General features: G+C 32.6%; 1 protein-coding gene across 1 annotated transcript; it reads right to left on the bottom strand.

Annotated features, from left to right (window-relative positions):
* Window positions 1-2508: 2508 nt before the first annotated feature.
* LOC134263166 (uncharacterized) lies at window positions 2509-10603 on the bottom strand. The gene is made up of 12 exons (XM_062745475.1): window positions 10566-10603; window positions 8112-8708; window positions 6929-7324; window positions 6670-6757; window positions 6522-6554; window positions 6276-6358; window positions 5955-6078; window positions 4934-5056; window positions 4574-4704; window positions 4240-4274; window positions 3625-3752; window positions 2509-3117 (listed from the first exon to the last, which is right to left on the bottom strand). Exons 2-12 carry the CDS (start codon window positions 8670-8672, stop codon window positions 2960-2962), a joined length of 1860 nt encoding a protein of 619 aa, XP_062601459.1. The 5' UTR covers window positions 8673-8708; window positions 10566-10603; the 3' UTR covers window positions 2509-2959.
* Window positions 10604-16818: the final 6215 nt, after the last annotated feature.

The raw sequence follows: 16818 nt of genomic DNA, 5'->3' as shown, positions 1-16818 counted from the left end.
TACTAGAAAAAGACATTAATGATACTCTAACACCAAAACTTTGTAATACACGTGATGACTTTAACATTCTATCCTCAATTTGCATTTCTTAGTAGAAATATACCTTTATCACCTGTATAAAGGGGTCTATTTTCTCCGATTGATTAGATACGCGAGAGCACGCTCTATGTACGATCAATTTCTAAATCAAGGAAAGCTTTCAACATTATGTAAAAGTGAAGATAAGGAAAAGTGATCGATCCCAAAAAATCCACAAACAATTATACAAACATGTGAAGACGGTATAAAACATGGAGCCCTGGAATTTCCCTGTTAACCACCACACCCGCAAGCTGTATGTATTAATCGGGTGTGCGGAACTTTCCAGTCAAACTTAGTATAAAAAAAATAAGTATAAAAACAAAGGTGTAAAGAATTCGGCAAAAATACGACCCAATGATAGGTTATATTTGCTCATTATATAATGATCATAGAATTTACGAAATGGCTACTTTAAAAGAGGTTCTTAAATCCCTGTTACAGTAACATCAACTTTTCAGTGAGTAGCCTGCCTCACTTAAGAATTGATCGTATTCAGAGCAAGCTCTTGATGAGACATAAATAACATCAGCAGGTGAAAGTGGAAAAAGGAAAATTGACATTGGGAGGCTAGCTTTAATCTATAGTCAGTAAAATATCCAAATATGAAACAGATGTGGCAGACTCTGCGGTATCTTTTATTTCAAGTTCATTTGGGATATGTCTATTCGTCATATGAATGAAAATAACAATTGTTAATTGGTCATTTGAATGAAAATAACTATTATTAATTGGTAAAATATTGTTGATTCATTTAAATGTCTAATTAAAGATCGCAGCAAGTGTTTTTTTTTCTCTTCTGCTGTAAAAGTTTTTGAATTAATTCTGCTTCATAGGAATATAAAAAGGTCAGGTATTAAAGGAGCACAAAAACCATCGGATTTCTAACGGTTCTTTGAAAAGTGATCTCTGAAGACTATATAAATGTAGTCAATGAGGAACCCCAGCATCTTTTTTATATCAACTTCAGATTACATAATCAAAGTAATTTTAACGCAGTAATTTCGCTGAAGACCAATCACAAGATGAAAACATTTCAAGTTGATGAAAAATAATATTAACAGTCTCATTCAACATGTTCAAAGTCATCATTTCCTAAGTTCTATGGTTGATACAATTACATTGTCAGCAAAATAATTTTCGTTGGGTCGAATGCTAACTGACGTTTTTTCCTGAATTGTTACGCCATTATTTACACACTGAATTATCTACGGATTTTGTTTCGTTTTCCCAGTCCACGATATGACAAGGAGCACACGATGGGTGCTACTTATCGACAGAAAATGCTTACTTCTCAATGGCACCTGATCCCACCTCTGGAGTTATGGATGTCCGTTTTTGCTCTGCTCTCAATTTGTAAAGCTTCGATGGACTTTTGAACTCGATTACTGTTGGTTCTCTACTTAAAATGGTGTTGTTATTACACAAAATTTAATTTTTGAACGGGGAATATTAAGTTAGTTACAACTTCATGTATTCTTTAGCTTACATGTAGGTAATCATATTTATTGATCGAAGTGCTAAAAAAAGTCATATGAATAAATAATATTTTTAACTTACCAATAGCCTATACTATATGGTTTTTTAAATTAACATTTGCTTGTTATAGTTTACTACATAGACTTTGTGATACAAAGAATATAAATACAATGTACTGTCAAACCTTGTTATGATAATGAACTTTGATAGGTTTGCTATATTGCTGAGATATTCGAGAAGTTGAGATATTGAGAATAATATTCAGAAAGTTTAAGTGTTTGGGACCTGCCATTTACTTTGAAATATCCATGCCATTTGAAATATTTCAGTTCTCTATTTTAAAAGGTTAAAAAAAAAATAAGGAAAACTGCAAAGTACCTTTCTATCAATAACTCTTCTGAACAACAAGTTTTGTTTCAAAAATCAATTTTATTTTCAGTTTTGAAGTTATTAACATCATGAAATAAAACTTTGAAAAAGGACGGAGAACTGAATACATATAAAACCAACAACACTAACTGTAAATCAATAAATATTATCACATGACTACCAGGTATAACACACAACAATCAAATACATGTAATATCACGTGATACATTATATAAAAATACCACATCTCTTATTATAAATACATTTCATTATAATGTACATCAATATGTCAAGTGAGGTGTTATGATAAGACTAAGCCATGCCCCATCTTTATCAATCTACAACAATTTACAGTTTTCAACAATGGAGGAGAAAAAGGATTTACATGCAAGAACATTTTCATATATGGTCATAACGCTACAATACTACATTAATAAATATAGATTCATATATGTACCTCCACACTTTTCCTCAAGTTCTTTGCCAGATAGAAATGGACAGAGAATGCAGGATAGATACCATCCTGAACATACTATCATTATATTGCACTTTTTTTTTAATCAACATTTACAATCTCACTTTTAATAATATTTTTAGAGAAATTTCAAAACTTTCATTACAATATTGGGAAAACGAAATAATTTTAAAAGAATGATTTAGAATAAGATGATTTTAAAATTGTTATGTTTTAAAATATGCAAATAAATTTCATTTACACTACTTGGGAGTTCTAAATATAAAACTAATGCCTCATTGAGCACACTAACCTGGAAGTCTTCAAAGTATCAAATGAAAATAAAGTTTGTACATATCAATTATTTCATATGAGTAACAAAAATAGACAGGAAAAGAAGGATCCTAAATGTTAAAAGTTTAATGCTGAAGTATGCAATGCACCTGATTCAATTTATATGCAATACACGACAAAATGATATATTATTCATGAACAGCTTTATGGGACTTTTAATTTGACAAGATTTAGAACACCCTGTAATTGGAAAATTATTTAATTTAAAAAGAAACTAGTTAACTTTTAATAGTGTCCTGCTGTCTCAGAATCCACAACACTTGTAAACTGTTCCTCTCCGAGATTCACGTTTTCCAGATTGGCTGCCGATTTCTTCTTGGCTAAGTACTCCTCTAGGTTTTTCATCACTGTATGGGGATTCCTCTTGGCATGATTTTCAATATCTGAAATTCAGTAAGTAAAATATAATATCAAAATGTATAATTATTTTGATTTCCACTTTAAAATCATTTTATCATGTACAATTTCAATCATCAAAATTTTAATACCTTTTTAATTATGATATCATAAGCATTTAGTGAAAAACTTAAGCTCTATGAAACGTTTAATTATCCTTATTATTTATGATCAATTTCCTTTTTTATTACTGACATTGAATTACTTGGATAAACATTTAATCAGTTGTCCTTTATGAGCATACTTATATTTATGAACCAATCAACCAGGATTAACTGAATGCAAATTAAGACAAGTCACATATTTTATAAACTAGACTAATAACTGTAGTGGACAGAATTTCCACCTAACACTAAGAGTTACTTATATAGTTTCCTGGATTACAGCTGGAATAACTTTGCCACCTTACACAAGCTTGAATACTTAATACTTGGATTAAAGCCAGATAGAAATTGCTGTAAAATTTGCCTCATTAAACAAAACCCAATACTTACGCTGTAAAACAAATCCAGAGTCTGAGATGGTTTTCCCCTGGGATTTCCACACTTGATACATCTGTAGATATAGTCCTGTGTAAAAATCACACACAACTGGAAGGACCTCTTTCTGTTTATTGCACTCTCTGTAAAAAAAAAAAATTGATTTTTAAAGCTCTTCCTATGTGTCTTTTCATAATAAACAAAGCAGCATTCATCTTCAGAACACATTCCTGGTTTGTCCACATCTATCAAAAACTTAATCTTTACACATAGTTGAATGTGTGTGAACTGTTGATAAGTCATTCTCACCTTCAATAGTACATTTCCTCTGACTGGTTAAGAACTACATACTGTATACAGGGTTATTTTCGCCCTGTGTTATTTTCACCCTTTCATATTTGGAAACAAGTTTGTCCCGTTTTAACATTACACAGGAAGATTCTTGTTGCACAATTACTGGTATATTGATATGAATTTGCTGACTAATAAAAAGGTGTGATAATATAGTGGTGAAAGTTTCCCTGCATTTTATATGAAGAAGTTTTACTTCTTATATTTCGGCTATTTCAGTAGAGCCTGCAGGGAATCAAAACCATTTCTTCACACATTTATTAATAATTTACAATTTACACATGTTGATAGGAAATATTTGAATTTTGTTTTATCTGATAAAAACAAGTATTACTGATAGTATATGTATATTTAAACGTCAGCTGATTTAACAATTCCATTAGGACTGTTGTAGCTACTGTATTTGCACTTTAAAAAGCGGGCTTTATATTGTAGCAGCTTTGAAGCAGACAGCGATAGGCAAATCTCTCAACATGTACCATCAATAAATTATTTATATAACCATATGGCACCTCTCAGTATCTATTTTATGAATATGCTAACCACTCAATACCTAGTTATTGTGCTAAATTTTGAATATGCCAATTTACTTACATACACAGTATATTTTTACCTGAGTGGGATGAAGAGAAAGTTTGTAGATTTCACTAGCCAGCACCTGTCGTTTGGCATCTCTCAACAAGTAGATCAAATGTAACAGACCTAGTAACCCTACACCCCTCAGATCTGTTGATGGATCCCTGCCTAAAACACAAAAATTAATAGATCAGAATTAACCACCCCAATTAACATTCATCAACTAAACATTTGTCAGACCAATCAAATTATTAAATAAATTTACATTATACATGAACATTCAATTCAGCATTGAATAGCAGGAATCAGCTTATAATTTCTTCAAATTGAATCTAACTGTTATACACGATATATACATTAATTTGATTTTTCACTCAATTTTTCTCTCATAATTTACCCTGAAATCCAATTTCCTCCCAATGGTTTCCATAGCGCGGACAGTCAAACCTTGACCCCGTGAGACTGCGATAGATTGTCTGTAGAGATCTGACATGGATCTGGTTAGAATTCTCAAGCACCGCTGGAAATAAAAAAAAGATTAACATGAAAAGGGGTGTGTGTGAATCCACTTTAAAACTTTGATGAATGACTTCCAATTTAATTTTGTTGCATTTGAAGCTTTCAAATTCTTTAAGCATTGCTGTAGTTAAGTTTATGTTTTTCCTGACATCCCCCCTTCACACAAAAGAAGGTTTTTTTAAAGACTGATGATGCAGATAATTTGCATGTGAAAGTTTTGGGGAAAGGACTTTTAATGATTGAAATGAACCCTTTGACTTTCAATTTTCTAAATTCTACCATTAAAAGATTTTTTTATTTGATACATCAGGGCTCGACATTAACTTTTTTTCCTACTTGTCCATTCAGACAAGTGACCAAGACATTTCCTTGTCCGAATTTCAACTTCACTTGTCCAAATTTTTTTTATTAAACATCTAATTCTGTCAACAGTCCATTTCAATTTTCATACTTGCTTGATTGATTTGTGTTGTTATTGATAAATACAACAAACACATAAAAAAAATATCTAAACTTCTTGTCCTGATGACAACATAAATGTTCAAAAATGAATCGGTAAACATCAAACAAATATAGGCCTATTCCAAATGTTGTAATGCCTTGCACTAGTATGCAATCAGTGAACATCGATCCCAATGAAGTGTGAACTTAATATTACAGAGTGACTGATATTGGGATCAAAATTCGGGGTTTATGTACTACAGTGTACTTGCGTTTTTATTCGATAAACTTTTCACTAGTCTTTTTTTATTATCATGATTATTTGGATACTTCTTTACATGAAAAAGCACTTGTCCTGTCAGACAAGTGTCCAGCAATATTCACTTGTCCGTAATTTTTTTTCACTGGTTCTGGAATACCTTAATGTCAAGCCCTGTACATATATTGAAATCACTTACATGCAGCTATACAAAATATCCTATCTCTTTCTTCATGTAGATTTTTATGCAGTTTTGGTGGTCCAAAGAGGAAGTACTTCAGTGCAGAAAAACCATGACGCTCTACAGTTGTCCGGATTTTGTCCTGAAATCATACAAATAACTGAAAATTAGCATCTCTCTCCCACAGCAAATACTCAACAACTTAACTATCATTTTTTGTTCTTGCTTTTTCCAGTTAATTCATATTTTGACAGGAAGATAATAAAGAGATAAATATGTTTATTCAAACACTTATCATTTTCTTGGGGGAAGGGGTAGGCTCTGAATACATGTACTGACCTTGACTCCTGTGAAATCCTGGGAGACAAAATGTTCTGACATCTCAAAGAAAGACAGCATCGGGGCATTGGTCACTACACTCTCTGTGGATATAAGACTAAAAGTTGATTAAATATTTCAATTCTGAATCTAATTACAGTGTGCATTGGGTGAAGAGAGGAAGAGGTAAGCATTTTAATTTATTTTCCGGAGGAAGGGGGTATCATTTACTCTAATCATTAATACCATTTTTTTCTGGTGCATTACCTTTCTTTCTTGTATCATTCTCATCCACAAACCCTATAAACAGAAAAACATATTTAATCTACAGAAATCTGCAATTAATTTTTTCTGGTACATCTTCAGTAAAATGTACTGATTTGAATCACTGTATTAGGATGAAGATGATGTTTACCTGCTTCTATAGTCTGTACTTTATCCCACTCGTCCTGGGCCCGATTGTTAACGTGGAATGTCTCAGATACTGCACCATTCTCACAAACCTGGCAAATCAATAGTACTTAGTAATATTCATAAAATGATAATACTTTAATTAATTCTATTTCATAGAGGTCATTCACCATTTAAAGACTTAAAGGTGACAATATTTTGATATAATTCCTTCAATCTAACAAAAAGTAGGGGGTCATTGGATTGTCATTGATCAAGTTTACCTGTTTCAATACAGAGTTCCCTATCTCACTAACTGTCTGACCCTGCAAGGTTATTTTCTCTCTGTCAGATGTAACATGAGATGTTCCTTGATTGGTCAAACTCTTCTCAGAAACATTTACCCCTGGACCAGTTAAAGTGTCCGTACTAGACACAACCTTCACGGTCGGTTGAATTTCTACCTTTGGGCCTACGGATTCTGTAGCAGTCTGAGATTTTAATGCAGAGGGCGGTGAACTTGAATCTTGTGTTTTTGGTAGGTCTGTTTGAGGAGGGAGATTCTGTGGAGTGTTTTTACTTGTAGGTACATCAAAATCAAACTCATCATCCGAGTCTTCACAACTCTTTGACGTTGAGATCTTTTCAATTGTCAAGACACTGCTCTTCTCTGTTATTTTCTGAAGGAAAGAAAAAATTATAGCTCTTAAGTTAAATTGGACATCTTGAATTATGCAGAGCTGAATGTCAAAATGCCATTGGTTAAATTGTTCAAGTTATGTAACAATCATGATAAACTTTATTCCAGTATGAACATTTTTTATTTCAAGTAAAAAACAAGATGTGTTATTGAAACACTATGCGCCCGCTGGTAAGAACGTACCAAAAAACTATTTTTAGCATATAGGTCACAGTCAAGGTCACAAGGTCAATGGCCTTGGAGTCATTTGAAAGAGCTTAATTATGATTGCATGCATACTAAATATGAGGTCTCTATCTCTCATGGTTCAGAAGTTATAGCCAAATTTCGAAAAGCTATTTTTAGCATATAGGTCACAGTCAAGGTCACAAGGTCAATGACCTTGACGTCACTTGAAAGAGCTTTATTATTGGAGTAAGCATACCACATATGAAGTCTATATCTTTCATGGATCAATAGATATTGCAGAAGTTTGAAAAAGCTATTTTTAGCATATTGGTCACAGTCAAAGTCACAAGGTCATTGACCTTGATGTCATTTGAAAGAAGTTTATTGGTGGAGTTTGCATACTTAATATGAAGTCTCTATCTCTCATGGTTCAAAAGTTAATGCAAAGGTTAAAGTTGACAACAGAAAGACAGACAAACATATAAACAGACAAACAGACAGGACAAAAACAATATACGCCTCGGATCTATCGATCCGGGCACATAAAAATGCTACACATTATTATTAATGATAATTATTAATGTTAACTAAACAATTACCTCTCCTCCTTCTGTTTTAGTTATTTTTACTTCAGTCGTTTGTTGTTCTATCTTCATTGTTTGACCACTACTGGACTGTGAAGTCTTTATTTTCTGAAGAACATTCTTCATCAGAGCAGACTGCTGAACATCCTGGGCAGTGTCAGGCTTCTTCTCTAGATTTTGTTGGACAGTACCCTTAGCTACACTTGAGGAAACTGAACTTGATTTATTTTCAGTCGACTCCATTCTTGACAAATTTCCGAAATTAATGCTTGTAAGGCTTGGACCCACATTCCCACCAGAGCTATTATTCCCTGAGGATTCATTAAAATCTTCCAAAGGATCTTCGGTGTATTTCATATCAAAACCAAAGATGTCCAAAGGTGGGGGAGGGGGAGTTGAGGCTCTGACAGAGTTATCTTCCACTGTTTTGACCTCTGATTCACCACTAGGTGTCTCTGTAGTGAAGTCAATTGATTGGTACTTCATGTCCACATTAAACAGGTTGACTGGAGGTCCATGTCCTGCCTTAGATTCATCAATATCGATTGAAAACTCCTCAAATGTTGCCTCAGTCATTTTGTTTGTAGGTTTTATACAAACATTCTTTTAAATCTGAAATATATTACGAGAAAAAAGCTAACTATTACTTATCCTAAAAGGGATCAATTATACATTTTCCAGGAAATTTAAAGCAATGGATACACTTAAAGTCTTCTCTACAATAATGGAAACATTTAATATTAGACCATTATAATAGGTCTCTGAATGATAATGTATACATGTTGTACGTATCATATCATATCATGGTAAAATCTTATGGTAAATTCAATATTTATTTTGGGTAGACTTTACTTTACTGGTCTCCAGATCCGTAAGATCCTCGTGCGCATTAGACTATGACGTAACAACTACGTCACTCATATGAAATTGGATAAAATTTTGACACTATTTGACTGATTAGGGATAATGAGTCTTGTACCCACCTGAGAGATTAGGGTTAGTTCTTGCACTAGTGTTCGACTGATAAGGGTTAGTCTCGCATTCATCCGAGAGAATTGGGTTAGTCCTCTCACATTTTTTGACTGATTAGGGTTAGTTTGGCATCTGCCCGGGAGATGCTAAACGTCTAAGTCCTTGCATACAATCCGATGGATTATGGTTAGTGACTCATTCTGTTAGATAAGTTAAAAAATTCAGTTGTTTTTGTAATTTTTTTCAAGATCATAATTCATGCAGCTTCAAAGGCACTTCGTTCGTTTCTTTACATGGAAGAATGGCTAAGTCCGAAAGAAATGACACTAAGCATGTGCTGCAAAAAGAATTATTCTTTGTCTTCCATGTATATTTATTCATTTTTTAATGTAAGAATTTAAAAATGAAGTTTTAAACTAAACTTTTAACCGTTGAATTCGATTTTTGGGTCAAAAGGCCAAAAAATATCCTATTTAATTTTTTTTTTATCACGATCTCATGTATACTGAATTCGCCTTCGTCGACACTAGATTTTAGCGCGTTTTTCTGGGGACCGGTAAAGTAAAGTTGTTCCTTTATTTTTTATTTTTTAAAAGTACTAGTGGTCTTTGTTAAATGAAGTTACACGATTAAGTTGGGCAAAACAACTGTATTCAATGGAAGACACATTAACAACTGTGAACTGAAAAGCATTAAGCAAGTTTAATAATGAAAAAATGTTTTAAAATGGACCTAAAGCCTTTGAATTTGGATAGCTGTAACTAATTTTGAGAAGAAATCTACAGTGTATGCAGGGCGGTGCGTGCAGGTCCAGCACAATACCCCGATAAAGGTATATAGCTTGATAAAGCTATATAGCTTTATCAAATTAAAAATACCTTGATATTTTTATGCACTAAAATTCAAAAAATTCTTTAAAAATTAATTAATGAAAGTCTACTTTTTGTCAGTAAATTCACCCATGGGTTCAAACACAAACAAATCAGTATTCAAACGTGTCGTGTGAGGAGACATTTTATGCCTTATACAGAGTGTACATGCACGAGTAACACACTGCCAAAAATTAGAACTCGACTTTAAATTAATTTTTAAAGAAAAATTAAAAATACCTATCAAGGTATTTTGAATTTGGATAAAGCTATATTTTATCAAGCAATATACCTTTATCAGGGTATTGTGCTGGACCTGGCGTGTGTCCATTAAAAGAAAATGGTAAATTTTTCGGCGAAGATGGTTGCAGCTTGGAACTAACTTGGCTTGAACGCTTATTTTCATTATTCTCGGCATCTAAAAACAGTACTATACAGTCATTGTTTGTGGTAAACGCGGTGGATTTTGAACCGAATTTCCTATGTGATAAAATTTAAAAAATGTGACAAAAAATCCATTGTTTTAACTAAATGAAAGAAGCAATATGTTGAAATAAATTGTTTACTACGTAATGCATATCATTAAAATGATGTTATCCTTAAAATAACACAAAAATATCATTTTTACCTTCGAAGAAAAATAGTTTGTTTACATGGATTTTTTTCTTGAGCAAGTCGTACATAGGTTGAGATTTTAATCAGCTCGTTCATAAATTGAATTTCAATCGACTCACGAATGAGGAGTTTGTCCGCCTCTTTCGGGATTCTCGGTTTTACATACATAGGAATAGGTATTATAACATTGCTAAGATAATTATAAAATAAGACATCTCCCTATTTATGAAAAAAGTGCCCCTCTCTATGACTGCCTATATAAAAAAAAATACACCCCCCCCCCCCCAAAAAAATACTATTGACACAAAATGATGCTTTTTAAATAATTCGATATTCATTATCTAGAGCCACAAACCAATCATTCTCCCATTCTTTATTATTCATGAGCCGATCAAAATTCCATGGGGACGGCCATTTGATTCTGAAAGGGGGAGGGGAGGATTATCTGTCATCGAAAAAGGTGAAAATAATCTATCCCCGAACGGCCAAAAAAGTATATAAATCTGTCCTTGACAAGTGATACTCATCCAGCCAAAATTCCCATAGAAACAGAGTTTTGTAGTTTGTTCGTTTTTTTTAAAAAAAACTTTTTATCAGCGAAGAAGAAAAGGAATTAAATGACATGTCCTTGACTTTATCTTAAATTGTAAATAAATATTAATCTGTCATGGATAAGGGGTGAAGCTAATGAATAGTTATCGATCTCATAAAAAGACTTGGACGCCTGGAAACCCCGGCAGAGGTGGGATCAGGTGTCTCGTCGGAGTAAGCATCCCCTAAATACCCCACCTCTGTTGATTTTTCCGTGAAATCCTGGCTTACGATTGGTTGAACTCTGTCACGTGAAGGCGGTGGATTACTTATACCCGGTCAGTTGTAAATCCATACCCGGTCAGTAAATCTATACCCGGTCGATGTATTACGTCACAAACACAAACATGACGTCATAATAGGCACAGTATAAGCGCGATGAAGCATTTAGCAGGGAAAAACATTTATAAACTACAGATAAAACGTAAATGTTTCATCGGTGGGGTAAATTCGTTACATAGTCATTTAGTGACAGGGTATGGGATGATACCTGGTTAGTAAATTTCATACCTGACTCGGCTCCGCCTCGCCAGGTATGAAATTTACTAACCAGGTATCATCCCATACCCTGTCACTAAAAGACTATGTAACTAATAATACAGATCGGTATACACCGGCCATGAGCCCTGTGTATTGATCGAGAAGACCGCGAACATTCCGCGGTCTCTAGTACTAAAACCATGAGAACATAGACCTAACTGCATGTGCCCTAACATGAGATATGAAACAAGGTACTAGCCAAAATTCTACTCAGTATTAGGTTGCACTTTTTAAGATCATAATAATGACCGCAGAACTCATTATATTTTTTTCCATTATTTGAATTTTAAGCTATTCTTAATTATGGACACATTTTCACTCCTCCAAAGGCGAATAATTTCATCATTTTTTTTAATATGACTTCCACTGGCGAATAAGCAATATAAAATGGATAGGAGTCGGATTTTTCTTAAAAATTAATAAATGATCTTAGAAATAAAATATTACTTTTTTTATACAGTGAATTGACCACGGATTTTCCGTTATTTCCCGATCATGACATGGAGCACATGGCGGGTGTGACCGGTCAGCAGGGAATGCTCACTCCTCCATGGCACCTGATCCCATCTCTGATGTTTTGACGATCTGTGTTCACTATGCTCCTATTTTGTATTGTTTTCTGGACTTTGATTTTGAATACTGTTTGTTATCTCCATATCCTTCATTTTTTTCCATATAGGGTCTTCTTTTCTTAAAGAAAAGGCCATGTATACTGTGCGTTTTTGAAACTTTTGAGTGGTGATGGTTGTGGTGGGGGGGGGGGGGAGCACCAGAAAAAAATTATTTCAGATTAAAAGTGATTGTCGATAGGATCCCTGTCCCCCCCCCCCCCCCCCACACACACACACCAAAAAACACAAAGATGTGTTTGTAAAACACTGATGCCCCCGTATGGCAACATACATAATGAAGCGAAGGATAAGCTTTCTCAAATGCAGATCCATTATATTGGTACCCAAAGTAAGGCCCTTTCACAAGAAATACTAATGTGAAATATAAAACCCTAGTACCACCTGTTCAAAGTTTATGACCAAGGTTAGTGTTTTTAAATGTAAGACAAACTCCAAGGTCAAGGTCAATGGGTCAAGATTCTAACTGGTTTCTAAAGAAAGGCCTTGTTTTATAGATTACATATGGTAAGTATGAAAGCGCTGGCCCTTACCGTTCAAAAGTTATGGCTAAGGTTACAGTTTGTAAAAAGTAGGTCAAACTGCAAGGTCAGGGTCAAAGGGTCAAAGTTGATATCCAATGAAGGTCTTGTCACAAGGATTACATATGTGAAGTATGAAAGCTTAAGCCTTTTTAAAAAATTTATGGCCAAGGTTAAAGTTTGTTAAAAGTAGGTCAGATTGCAAGGTCAAGGTCAAAGTTGTTGATATCCTATAAAAGGTCATCTTACAAGGATTACATATTTGAAATATGAAAATCCTTGCCTTTACCGTTCAAAAGTTATGGCCAAGTTTTTTCTTAAGTACGGAAATCTCCAAGGTTGAGGTCAAATTTGTCGGTTTCAAAAGAAAGGTCTTGTCACAAAAAATTGATACTCGAAATATGAAATTCCTATGGAATTTGGATGTTGTGTTAAAATGGGTGAAACCCAAAGGTCAAAGGGTCAAGATTCTTGTTATCAAATAAATGGTCTTGTCAAAGGGATTAAATATGTGAAGTTTGAAAGCCCTAGTCAACACCCTTCAAAAACTATGGTCAAGGTTGTATTTAAAAAGTAGGTCAAACTCCAAGGTCAAAGGGTCAAAGTTCTTGGTATCCAATGAAGCATCTTAAGAATTCTCACAAGGATTTGTGAAGAATGAAAGCTCTAGCCTTTACCATTCAAAAGTTATGGCCAAGGTTAAAGTTTTTTCATAAGTACGTAAATCTCCAAAATCAAGGTCAAAAGGTCAAGGTTGTTGGTATCCAATGAAAGGTCTTTCCACAAAGAATACATATATGAAGTATGAAAGTCCTAGTTTCTACTGTTCAAGAGATTTGGCTAAAGTAAAAGTTGGAAATATCTGTGTAAAAGTGGGTCAAATTTCTAGGTCAAGGTCAAACGGTCAAATATGGTGGTACCCAAAGAAAGGTCTTGTCACAAGGAATGCACAAGTAAAATATGAAAGACATAGCTCCACTAAATCAAAAGTTATGGGCAAGGTTAAAGTTTTTGCTGACAAACAGACAAACAGAGAGACAGACAGACAGATGGACAGACACGACAAAAACTACATACCCCCGAAACTTCGTTTACGGGGGCATAAAAATAATCAAGACACACTAACACTATTGGCTTTTAAAACCCCTGTCCGTATGAAAATCCACTGTCTTTCTCTGTATCCTACAGCATTTTCACAGTAATCTACGGTATATCTACAGTATGCTACGGTATGCTAGCTCTGTATATACAGTAAATCTCTGTATGCCACTGTATGTATCCCCAGCATGCCACAGTTACATACAGTAGGCCCCGATACGCCTACAGTATGCCACTGTATGGCTACTGTTTCCTACAGACAACTACGGTAAACCCCAGTATATGTCCCAGTATGCCACTGTATATGTTCAATGAAGCAAAAAGAAGAAGTTTACACACTCCCAGAGCACTGTACGGTTACCTAAGATTTGGGATTATCAATAAAGTACACAGAGTTACTTACCTAAGAAATTTTTTAACATTAATTTAAACACATAGTAGTATTTTTTTTTTAATTTGTTGGGAAACTTATTGTGTTCTTTTATTACTCTGAAATAACTATGAAAAATTAATAAACCAATGCTTCAAAGAAAATTTATCTATCAATTTTTAAAATTAATTATTCTTTGGTTTGATTTATTAGTTAATTAATTGATTTATTTATTTTGCGAACTTATTTAATCCATAAAATTGGAGTGACTTTGTAACTTTTGTGAAAAAAAAATGTAGCCGGGGTAAATCTTGGTTTTTTTTTTTAACTTATTGATGTTCTTAAAAACTTTAATCTAATCAATTGCATGTAATCAATCATTGCGTAAAAACTTTTTTTCAATTTCTAAATTGAATATACAAACAAAATTATTAATTGTATACTCGAAAGTTGGATTTATTTGGCTAATTTTATGTAAACAATTTTACGCTAAAATGTGTTTCAAAGTCTTTTTGAAGCATATTTAAATTATTTTTAATTATTTTACTACCGTGTTGGTAATCAAAATAATCGTCTAATTATGCACAATCTTAACCCGTCAATAGCGTTTTGAAACTTTTATTTTGCTTTGTATGAAAAAAAATCGGTTCTCATACAAAGAGATAATGTTATCTAAAGCAGCTGCAGAGTGGACACGGTCGCTCTCTGTCACAAAATAAACAAGGTATAGTGATCAGTGAAAAAGACAATAGGTGTCATTACTGTGTACCCCATGTCGCTGGTAAACAATCATTGGCTTTTAAGTTCTTTCATAATCGTGTTACAGTTTTAAAAACATCTTTTTTCAATCAAATCAAAGTAAAAAAAATATGAAATTGCAATTGACAAATTAAAATTGTGCATCATCTGACGATTATTTTGATATCCATCATGGACGTAAAATAACTGAAATTCGTCTTAATATGCTAAAAAAATACTTTAAAACATAGTTTAGGATAAAAATCTTAATACAAAAAACCCTACAATATCTCTTTTCGGGGGATATAAATAATTAATTATTTCGTTTTATTGTCAATTTAAAAAATATAAATAAAAAGTTTGACATTTTTATGATGATAAATAAATAATTTATTTTATTTATTTACCATTTATTAATTTCTCTAACACCTATTTAATCCATAAAATACTTGGAATGGCTTTTTGTACCTGTTGGAAAAAAAATTATACACACACACACCTTCACAACAAGAGTAATGTTGCTTATTTAAAAAAAACATAGTTTTTAAAATCAATTCAATAATTGATTTTAAATGGTTAGTGAATAAATAGATAAAACGAATTTACAGCACGTATTTAATCATTGTAAAAGAAACAAAATATTTTTCTATTTAATTTTAAAATTGACGATGCAAAAAATTAATTAATTATAATCCCGAAAGTTGGATTTATTTGGCTTATTTAATGTAAACAAGTTTCCGCTAAAATGTCCCTCAAAGTCTTTTTGAAGCATATTGATACTACTTTTAATTATTTTACTTCCGTGTTGGATATCAAAATAATCGTCTCATAATGCACAATCTTAATCCGTCAATAGCTTTTTTGATACTTTTATTTTGTTTTGATTGAAAAAAGAACCGGTTTCTCACAAAGAGAAAATGTTATTTCAAACAGCCTCAGATAGGACACGGTCGCTCTCTGTCACAATATAAACAAGGTATAGTGGTCAGTGAAAAAGACAATAGGTGTCATTACTGTGTACCCCATGTCCCTTGTAAACAATCAATGGCTTTGAAGTTCTTTCATAATCGTGTTAGGGTTTTGAATACCGATTTTTTTAAGTCAAAACAAAGTAAAAATATGAAATTGCAATTGATAAATTAAAATTGTGCATCATCTGACGATTATTTTGATATCCATCATGGACGTAAAATAACTGAAATTCGCTTTAATATGCTAAAAAAATACTTTGTAACGTAGTTTAGGATAAAAATATTTATACAAAAAACCCTAAAAATTTTCTTTTTGAGGGATATAAATAATTAAATATTTTGTTGTATTGTCAATTTAAAAAATATAATTAAAAAGTTTGAATTTTTATGGTGATAAATTAATTATTTATTTTATTTATTTACCATTTATTAATTTCTCTAACACCTATTTAATCCATAAATTACTTGGAATGGCTTTTTTGTACCTTTTAGAAAAAAAAATTACACAAAAACACACACCTTCACAACAAGAGTAATGCTGCATTTTAGAAAATTTTAGATTTTAAAATAAATTCAATAATTGATTTTTAAATAATTAGAAATTAAATAAATAAAACTGATTTTAAGCACGTATTTTATCATTGTAAAAAAACAATTTATTTATTTTTTAAATTGACGATACAAGCAAATTTATTAATTATAATCCCGAAAGTTGGATTTATTTGGCTTATTTAATGTAAACAAGTTTCCGCTAAAATGTCTCTCAAAGTCTTTTTGAAGCATATTGATACCACTTTTAATTATTTTA

The sequence above is a fragment of the Saccostrea cucullata genome, unplaced genomic scaffold (genome assembly GCF_032062105.1).
Source record: "Saccostrea cucullata isolate Sc308-1 unplaced genomic scaffold, CSIRO_AGI_Scuc_v1 ctg1665, whole genome shotgun sequence".
NCBI classification, from domain to species: Eukaryota; Metazoa; Mollusca; class Bivalvia; order Ostreida; family Ostreidae; genus Saccostrea; species Saccostrea cuccullata.
The sequence above is the reverse complement of the archived record's forward strand: the minus strand, read 5'-3'. Positions and strand labels throughout refer to the sequence as shown.